Raw genomic sequence first — 10,114 nt, forward strand, 5'->3', positions numbered from 1 at the left:
GAGTGTGTGAGATGTGTGTTTCTTCAGAGTGTGTGAGATGTGTGTTTCTTCAGAGTGTGTGAGATGTGTGTTTCTTCAGAGTGTGTGTGATGTGTGTTTGTTCAGAGTGTGTGTGATGTGTGTTTGTTCAGAGTGTGTGTGATGTGTGTTTGTTCAGAGTGTGTGTGATGTGTGTTTGTTCAGAGTGTGTGAGATGTGTGTTTGTTCAGAGTGTGTGTGATGTGTGTTTGTTCAGAGTGTGTGTGATGTGTGTTTGTTCAGAGTGTGTGTGATGTGTGTTTGTTCAGAGTGTGTGTGATGTGTGTTTGTTCAGAGTGTGTGTGATGTGTGTTTGTTCAGAGTGTGTGTGATGTGTGTTTGTTCAGAGTGTGTGTGATGTGTGTTTGTTCAGAGTGTGTGTGATGTGCAGAGGCGGACAGAGTACAGAGCTTTGTTACTTGAGTAAAAGTACAGATACCCCTTGCTAAATTTTACTCAAGTACAAGTAAAAGTACTGCATTCAGATGTCTACTTAAGTAAAAGTACTAAAGTACTTGTTTTTAAAAGTACTTGAGTATCAAGAGTACAAGAGTAGATTTTCTAAATATTGCATTACTAATCTACTGCCACAGTGCTTACATTAATGCACAGAAACGTCCTACATGGAGTTATGAAAAATGTTAATGTTAATACCTTGGAGAATGTAAAAGGAATTGAAAGTAAAATCAAGTCATTTTCATCTTTTTACCATGTTGCTTTATTTAATTTAATTACATTTTTGGGGGGTCCCCATCTTTAAATGCGGGGACAACACACACACACACACACACACACACACACCACATGTAAGGGTGGCGCTGCCAATAAAGCACCTAAAAGCTGTCACAAAGAACCGGCAAAAGGAATGATTATGAATATGTAAAATATAGCAAGGAGATATTTTAATTGTTTATTAATAAACACTTGTTAATAAACAAGTGTTTTCTTTGTCAGTGTCGGCTAGATGAAGTTGACGATGCTGACTCGCGATCTTCAGTAGTGAACACGCCAGAGAGAAATGCACATTTCATACGGATTACATAAGCAGAGAGCAGTCTGTAGTCTGTTTTCTTTCGTTTTGAATTTTTCTGTTTAAAAGTAGACATGTCTGTGAGAGGCAAGTAGGCTACCTTATACACTCAGTTTCGGTTCATTTATGAGACGAGATCCAGTTCACAGGCCGGCGCCTCCGTTTCTTATCTATCGTCTGCTATTTACTTCTTATTTATTAAACCCAGGCAATTGGTTGATGAAACATTGATTAAAATTAAGATACAATTAAATCAAAACGAAATTCAGGTTAAAGAAAGGTTTTGTGTTTTCTGTTTGAGGTCTCTGTGAAAGTTTTAAAGCATTTTTTATGCCGCTTTCAGAGCGCTCACGTCCGTAACGGAGAACACGTCCATAACATTGTTTTTTCCTCATAAATGCAAACCGGAAAAATAAAATAAAACAAAATGAATATTTTATGTACTCTGGAGACTGAGCGCCAACCCTTCTTCATTCGCTGGGTAGTAGCCTACTTTGGTTTGCGCAGTGTAATTCACATAATCAGTAAAAATATATTTTGCCTCCTAAAGTTTTTTTTTTTAAGAAATCAGAAATCCCTCGTGGCTACGCCACTGCCACATTTGAACCTGACTGTGTTAAACACACCACATACTCAAGAACATCAAACCAAATGCTTTGCTTACATTAATGTGTAATATAAAATCTGACCATGGAGTTGACTTTGGCGGAAAGCTGAAAGTGATTGCTGATAGGCTGTCCCAATCAGTGGCGCCTGCACAATCCAATCACGTTTGAGAGGGAAACAACAAATTGAGGGTTTCCGAGATTTTTTTTTTTTTTTTTTACTCGTGTACTCACGGTTATGGATAGAAATGTATTGGAGTAAAGAGTACAATATTTGCCTCTCAAATGTACTTGAGTAAAGTCATGAGTACTCCCCAAAAATGATACTCGAGTAAAGTACAGATCCCTCAAAATTGTACTTAAGTACTGTACTCAAGTAAATGTACTCCGTTACTGTCCGGCTCTGGTGATGTGTGTTTGTTCAGAGTGTGTGTGATGTGTGTTTGTTCAGAGTGTGTGAGATGTGTGTTTGTTCAGAGTGTGTGTGATGTGTGTTTGTTCAGAGTGTGTGTGATGTGTGTTTTTTCAGAGTGTGTGAGATGTGTGTATGATGTGTTTCTTCAGAGTGTGTGTGATGTGTGTTTGTTCAGAGTGTGTGAGATGTGTGTTTGTTCAGAGTGTGTGAGATGTGTGTTTCTTCAGAGTGTGTGTGATGTGTGTTTCTTCAGAGTGTGTGAGATGTGTGTTTCTTCAGAGTGTGTGAGATGTGTGTGTTCAGAGTGTGTGTGATGTGTGTTTCTTCAGAGTGTGTGAGATGTGTGTTTCTTCAGAGTGTGTGAGATGTGTGTGTTCAGAGTGTGTGTGTTCAGAGTGTGTGTGATGTGTGTTTCTTCAGAGTGTGTGTGATGTGTGTTTGTTCAGAGAGTGTGTGTGATGTGTGTTTGTTCAGAGTGTGTGAGATGTGTGTATGATGTGTTTTTTCAGAGTGTGTGAGATGTGTGTTTGTTCAGAGTGTGTGTGATGTGTGTTTGTTCAGAGTGTGTGAGATGTGTGTTTCTTCAGTGTGTGAGATGTGTGTTTCTTCAGAGTGTGTGAGATGTGTGTTTCTTCAGAGTGTGTGAGATGTGTGTTTCTTCAGAGTGTGTGTGATGTGTGTTTGTTCAGAGTGTGTGTGATGTGTGTTTGTTCAGAGTGTGTGTGATGTGTGTTTGTTCAGAGTGTGTGTGATGTGTGTTTGTTCAGAGTGTGTGAGATGTGTGTTTGTTCAGAGTGTGTGAGATGTGTGTTTGTTCAGAGAGTGTGTGTGATGTGTGTTTCTTCAGAGTGTGTGTGATGTGTGTTTCTTCAGAGTGTGTGTGATGTGTGTTTTTTCAGAGTGTGTGTGATGTGTGTTTTTTCAGAGTGTGTGAGATGTGTGTTTGTTCAGAGTGTGTGTGATGTGTGTTTGTTCAGAGTGTGTGTGATGTGTGTTTCTTCAGAGTGTGTGAGATGTGTGTTTCTTCAGAGTGTGTGAGATGTGTGTTTCTTCAGAGTGTGTGAGATGTGTGTTTGTTCAGAGAGTGTGTGTGATGTGTGTTTCTTCAGAGTGTGTGTGATGTGTGTTTGTTCAGAGTGTGTGTGATGTGTGTTTGTTCAGAGTGTGTGTGATGTGTGTTTTTTCAGAGTGTGTGAGATGTGTGTTTGTTCAGAGTGTGTGTGATGTGTGCTTGTTCAGAGTGTGTGTGATGTGTGTTTCTTCAGAGTGTGTGTGATGTGTGTTTCTTCAGAGTGTGTGAGATGTGTTTGTTCAGAGTGTGTGAGATGTGTGTTTCTTCAGAGTGTGTGAGATGTGTTTGTTCAGAGTGTGTGAGATGTGTGTTTGTTCAGAGTGTGTGAGATGTGTGTTTTTTCAGAGTGTGTGAGATGTGTGTTTGTTCAGAGTGTGTGTGATGTGTGTTTGTTCAGAGTGTGTGAGATGTGTGTTTGTTCAGAGTGTGTGTGATGTGTGTTTGTTCAGAGTGTGTGAGATGTGTGTTTGTTCAGAGTGTGTGTGATGTGTGTTTGTTCAGAGTGTGTGAGATGTGTGTTTGTTCAGAGTGTGTGTGATGTGTGTTTGTTCAGAGTGTGTGTGATGTGTGTTTGTTCAGAGTGTGTGTGATGTGTGTTTGTTCAGAGTGTGTGAGATGTGTGTTTGTTCAGAGTGTGTGTGATGTGTTTTTTCAGAGTGTGTGAGATGTGTGTTTGTTCAGAGTGTGTGTGATGTGTGCTTGTTCAGAGTGTGTGTGATCTGTGTTTGTTCAGAGTGTGTGTGATGTGTGTTTGTTCAGAGTGTGTGTGATGTGTTTTTTCAGAGTGTGTGAGATGTGTGTTTGTTCAGAGTGTGTGAGATGTGTGTTTGTTCAGAGTGTGTGAGATGTGTGTGTTCAGAGTGTGTGTGATGTGTGTTTGTTCAGAGTGTGTGTGATGTGTGTTTGTTCAGAGTGTGTGTGATGTGTGCTTGTTCAGAGTGTGTGTGATGTGTGCTTGTTCAGAGTGTGTGTGATGTGTGTTTGTTCAGAGTGTGTGAGATGTGTGTTTCTTCAGAGTGTGTGAGATGTGTGTGTTCAGAGTGTGTGTGATGTGTGTTTCTTCAGAGTGTGTGTGATGTGTGTTTCTTCAGAGTGTGTGAGATGTGTGTGTTCAGAGTGTGTGTGATGTGTGTTTGTTCAGAGTGTGTGTGATGTGTGTTTCTTCAGAGTGTGTGAGATGTGTGTTTCTTCAGAGTGTGTGAGATGTGTGTGTTCAGAGTGTGTGTGATGTGTGTTTCTTCAGAGTGTGTGTGATGTGTGTTTCTTCAGAGTGTGTGAGATGTGTGTTTCTTCAGTGTGTGAGATGTGTGTTTCTTCAGAGTGTGTGAGATGTGTGTTTCTTCAGAGTGTGTGAGATGTGTGTTTCTTCAGAGTGTGTGTGATGTGTGTTTGTTCAGAGTGTGTGTGATGTGTGTTTGTTCAGAGTGTGTGTGATGTGTGTTTGTTCAGAGTGTGTGTGATGTGTGTTTGTTCAGAGTGTGTGAGATGTGTGTTTCTTCAGAGTGTGTGAGATGTGTGTGTTCAGAGTGTGTGTGATGTGTGTTTCTTCAGAGTGTGTGAGATGTGTGTTTCTTCAGAGTGTGTGAGATGTGTGTGTTCAGAGTGTGTGTGTTCAGAGTGTGTGTGATGTGTGTTTCTTCAGAGTGTGTGTGATGTGTGTTTGTTCAGAGAGTGTGTGTGATGTGTGTTTGTTCAGAGTGTGTGAGATGTGTGTATGATGTGTTTTTTCAGAGTGTGTGAGATGTGTGTTTGTTCAGAGTGTGTGTGATGTGTGTTTGTTCAGAGTGTGTGAGATGTGTGTTTCTTCAGTGTGTGAGATGTGTGTTTCTTCAGAGTGTGTGAGATGTGTGTTTCTTCAGAGTGTGTGAGATGTGTGTTTCTTCAGAGTGTGTGTGATGTGTGTTTGTTCAGAGTGTGTGTGATGTGTGTTTGTTCAGAGTGTGTGTGATGTGTGTTTGTTCAGAGTGTGTGTGATGTGTGTTTGTTCAGAGTGTGTGAGATGTGTGTTTGTTCAGAGTGTGTGAGATGTGTGTTTGTTCAGAGAGTGTGTGTGATGTGTGTTTCTTCAGAGTGTGTGTGATGTGTGTTTCTTCAGAGTGTGTGTGATGTGTGTTTTTTCAGAGTGTGTGTGATGTGTGTTTTTTCAGAGTGTGTGAGATGTGTGTTTGTTCAGAGTGTGTGTGATGTGTGTTTGTTCAGAGTGTGTGTGATGTGTGTTTCTTCAGAGTGTGTGAGATGTGTGTTTCTTCAGAGTGTGTGAGATGTGTGTTTCTTCAGAGTGTGTGAGATGTGTGTTTGTTCAGAGAGTGTGTGTGATGTGTGTTTCTTCAGAGTGTGTGTGATGTGTGTTTGTTCAGAGTGTGTGTGATGTGTGTTTGTTCAGAGTGTGTGTGATGTGTGTTTTTTCAGAGTGTGTGAGATGTGTGTTTGTTCAGAGTGTGTGTGATGTGTGCTTGTTCAGAGTGTGTGTGATGTGTGTTTCTTCAGAGTGTGTGTGATGTGTGTTTCTTCAGAGTGTGTGAGATGTGTTTGTTCAGAGTGTGTGAGATGTGTGTTTCTTCAGAGTGTGTGAGATGTGTTTGTTCAGAGTGTGTGAGATGTGTGTTTGTTCAGAGTGTGTGAGATGTGTGTTTTTTCAGAGTGTGTGAGATGTGTGTTTGTTCAGAGTGTGTGTGATGTGTGTTTGTTCAGAGTGTGTGAGATGTGTGTTTGTTCAGAGTGTGTGTGATGTGTGTTTGTTCAGAGTGTGTGAGATGTGTGTTTGTTCAGAGTGTGTGTGATGTGTGTTTGTTCAGAGTGTGTGAGATGTGTGTTTGTTCAGAGTGTGTGTGATGTGTGTTTGTTCAGAGTGTGTGTGATGTGTGTTTGTTCAGAGTGTGTGTGATGTGTGTTTGTTCAGAGTGTGTGAGATGTGTGTTTGTTCAGAGTGTGTGTGATGTGTTTTTTCAGAGTGTGTGAGATGTGTGTTTGTTCAGAGTGTGTGTGATGTGTGCTTGTTCAGAGTGTGTGTGATCTGTGTTTGTTCAGAGTGTGTGTGATGTGTGTTTGTTCAGAGTGTGTGTGATGTGTTTTTTCAGAGTGTGTGAGATGTGTGTTTGTTCAGAGTGTGTGAGATGTGTGTTTGTTCAGAGTGTGTGAGATGTGTGTGTTCAGAGTGTGTGTGATGTGTGTTTGTTCAGAGTGTGTGTGATGTGTGTTTGTTCAGAGTGTGTGTGATGTGTGCTTGTTCAGAGTGTGTGTGATGTGTGCTTGTTCAGAGTGTGTGTGATGTGTGTTTGTTCAGAGTGTGTGAGATGTGTGTTTCTTCAGAGTGTGTGAGATGTGTGTGTTCAGAGTGTGTGTGATGTGTGTTTCTTCAGAGTGTGTGTGATGTGTGTTTCTTCAGAGTGTGTGAGATGTGTGTGTTCAGAGTGTGTGTGATGTGTGTTTGTTCAGAGTGTGTGTGATGTGTGTTTCTTCAGAGTGTGTGAGATGTGTGTTTCTTCAGAGTGTGTGAGATGTGTGTGTTCAGAGTGTGTGTGATGTGTGTTTCTTCAGAGTGTGTGTGATGTGTGTTTCTTCAGAGTGTGTGAGATGTGTGTGTTCAGAGTGTGTGTGTTCAGAGTGTGTGTGATGTGTGTTTCTTCAGAGTGTGTGAGATGTGTGTGTTCAGAGTGTGTGTGTTCAGAGTGTGTGAGATGTGTGTTTGTTCAGAGTGTGTGTGATGTGTGCTTGTTCAGAGTGTGTGTGATGTGTGTTTGTTCAGATTGTGTGTGATGTGTGTTTCTTCAGAGTGTGTGAGATGTGTGTGTTCAGAGTGTGTGTGTTCAGAGTGTGTGAGATGTGTGTTTGTTCAGAGTGTGTGTGATGTGTGCTTGTTCAGAGTGTGTGTGATGTGTGTTTGTTCAGAGTGTGTGTGATGTGTGTTTCTTCAGAGTGTGTGAGATGTGTGTTTCTTCAGAGTGTGTGAGATGTGTGTTTCTTCAGAGTGTGTGAGATGTGTGTTTCTTCAGAGTGTGTGAGATGTGTGTTTCTTCAGAGTGTGTGAGATGTGTGTTTCTTCAGAGTGTGTGAGATGTGTGTTTCTTCAGAGTGTGTGAGATGTGTGTTTCTTCAGAGTGTGTGAGATGTGTGTTTGTTCAGAGTGTGTGAGATGTGTGTGTTCAGAGTGTGTGTGATGTGTGTTTCTTCAGAGTGTGTGAGATGTGTGTGTTCAGAGTGTGTGTGATGTGTGTTTCTTCAGAGTGTGTGTGATGTGTGCTTGTTCAGAGTGTGTGTGATGTGTGTTTCTTCAGAGTGTGTGAGATGTGTGTTTCTTCAGAGTGTGTGAGATGTGTGTTTCTTCAGAGTGTGTGAGATGTGTGTTTGTTCAGAGTGTGTGAGATGTGTGTGTTCAGAGTGTGTGTGATGTGTGTTTCTTCAGAGTGTGTGAGATGTGTGTGTTCAGAGTGTGTGTGATGTGTGTTTCTTCAGAGTGTGTGAGATGTGTGTTTCTTCAGAGTGTGTGAGATGTGTGTTTCTTCAGAGTGTGTGAGGTGTGTGTTCAGAGTGTGTGTGTTCAGAGTGTGTGAGATGTGTGTGTTCAGAGTGTGTGTGATGTGTGTTTCTTCAGAGTGTGTGAGATGTGTGTTTCTTCAGAGTGTGTGAGATGTGTGTTTGTTCAGAGTGTGTGAGATGTGTGTTTCTTCAGAGTGTGTGTGATGTGTGTTTCTTCAGAGTGTGTGAGGTGTGTGTTCAGAGTGTGTGTGTTCAGAGTGTGTGAGATGTGTGTGTTCAGAGTGTGTGTGATGTGTTTGGGTTCTGCTGTCCCACAGAAGCGCAGGCGTCTCCAGATGTGCTGAAGGCTCTCGCTAAAGAGCTGAACGAGATGAAGACTCGGTTCCTGCAGGATCTGAAGAAGGACCGTCCTCTTTTCCCTGAGGAGGAACTGCTGGCGTTCGAGCGCCGCACACGCCAGACTCTGTCAGAACACCTGAGACACACACCTGAGGAACACACACACCTGAGGAACACACACACCTGAGGAACACACACACCTGAGGAACACACACACCTGAGGAACACACACACCTGAGGAACACACACACCTGAGGAACACACCCCTGAGGAACACACACCTGAGGACCACCTGAGAAACACCTGAGGAACACACACCTGAGGAACACACACCTGAGGAACACACACCTGAGGAACACACACCTGAGGAACACACACATGAGGAACACACACCTGAGGAACACACACCTGAGGAACACACACATGAGGAACACACACCTGAGGAACACACACATGAGGAACACACACACCTGAGGAACACACACCTGAGGAACACACACCTGAGGAACACACACATGAGGAACACACACCTGAGGAACACACACATGAGGAACACACACCTGAGGAACACACACACCTGAGGAACACACACACCTGAGGAACACACACACCTGAGGAACACACACACCTGAGGAACACACACCTGAGGAACACACACCTGAGGAACACACACCTGAGGAACACACCCCTGAGGAACACACACCTGAGGACCACCTGAGAAACACCTGAGGAACACACACCTGAGGAACACACACCTGAGGAACACACACCTGAGGAACACACACCTGAGGAACACACACCTGAGGAACACACACATGAGGAACACACACCTGAGGAACACACACATGAGGAACACACACCTGAGGAACACATGAGGAACACACACCTGAGGAACACACACCTGAGGAACACACACCTGAGGAACACACACCTGAGGAACACACACCTGAGAAACACCTGAGGAACACACCCCTGAGGAACACACACCTGAGGAACACACACCTGAGGACCACCTGAGAAACACCTGAGGAACACACACCTGAGGAACACACACCTGAGGAACACACACCTGAGGAACACACACCTGAGGAACACACACCTGAGGACCACCTGAGGAACACACACCTGAGGACCACCTGAGAAACACCTGAGGAACACACACCTGAGGAACACACACCTGAGGACCACACACCTGAGGACCACCTGAGGAACACACACCTGAGGACCACCTGAGAAACACCTGAGGAACACACACCTGAGGACCACACACCTGAGGACCACCTGAGGAACACACACCTGAGGAACACACACCTGAGGAACACACACCTGAGGAACACACACCTGAGGAACACACACCTGAGGAACACACCCCTGAGGAACACACCCCTGAGGAACACACCCCTGAGGAACACACACCTGAGGAACACACACCTGAGGAACACCTGAGGAACACACACCTGAGGAACACACACATGAGGAACACACACATGAGGAACACACACATGAGGAACACACACACACACGAGGAACTCTGAAATCCATAATTTATGACCTCTGACAACTGGGTTTCTAAATACTGTAAATGTTTTCAATGCATCAGTCACAAACACTTGTATGTTTGATTTGTAAACATGCATTATTCTGTCTTAACATTTTATTTTTTCAAAACAATGATAGGTATAAGGAAATATGAATTATGTAATTGGCAATAAATTCAATGAGCCCCAAGTCGAGTATAATTTCTGAAATATATACAATGCATAAATTATAATGCGTATTATTTAATAAATGTATCCGATGATCCTTTTGACGAATCTCCAGTTGGTTCCAGTTTGTGATAAATACATTTCAGACGATAAGTAGCGCCAGGATTATTTTACTAATTTACGGATGTTATTATAGATTATTACTAGTAAAATGGCATTTGTGGGTTTGTTAAAGTTGTAAAATAAATGTGTTTGTGCCGTTTTCCGTGAGTTCCGCTGCTTGTTTCCCCCGGACTCTTTAGAGAGTGACGCAGAGCCAAAATGGCGCCCGGGCTCAGAATGCTGCGACAGGTCAGAAACTACAGACAACAGAACAAACTAACAACAACACGCTCGATGTTAAAGCCTCAGCACACAGCACGCCCGACACTGAGCGCAGACATAACATCATAT

General features: G+C 43.0%; 2 protein-coding genes across 4 annotated transcripts in view; both read left to right on the forward strand.

Moving 5' to 3' along the window:
- Window positions 1-9,970, forward strand: part of LOC130069719 (L-seryl-tRNA(Sec) kinase) — a 35,053-nt gene extending 25,083 nt beyond the window's left edge. Inside the window, exons 7-8 of the mRNA XM_056233783.1 lie at window positions 7,934-8,113; window positions 9,933-9,970. Coding sequence (XP_056089758.1) covers window positions 7,934-8,113; window positions 9,933-9,970 — 218 coding nt within the window. The remainder of the gene's footprint in view (window positions 1-7,933; window positions 8,114-9,932) is intronic.
- acadsb (acyl-CoA dehydrogenase short/branched chain) overlaps window positions 9,925-10,114 on the forward strand; it is a 21,656-nt gene continuing 21,466 nt past the window's right edge. For 2 of the 3 annotated variants that reach the window (XR_008803795.1, XM_056233775.1), the window contains exon 1: window positions 9,925-10,012. Coding sequence is in view for 2 of the 3 variants with exons in the window: in XM_056233775.1 (XP_056089750.1) it covers window positions 9,983-10,012 (30 nt within the window). In the remaining variant the exon portion in view is untranslated. The remainder of the gene's footprint in view (window positions 10,013-10,114) is intronic. The other variant, XM_056233776.1, reaches the window with a different exon arrangement.

The sequence above is a fragment of the Rhinichthys klamathensis genome, unplaced genomic scaffold, assembly GCF_029890125.1.
Source record: "Rhinichthys klamathensis goyatoka isolate OS25496 unplaced genomic scaffold, OSU_Roscu_1.1 h1tg000377l_1, whole genome shotgun sequence".
Classification (NCBI taxonomy): domain Eukaryota; kingdom Metazoa; phylum Chordata; class Actinopteri; order Cypriniformes; family Leuciscidae; genus Rhinichthys; species Rhinichthys klamathensis.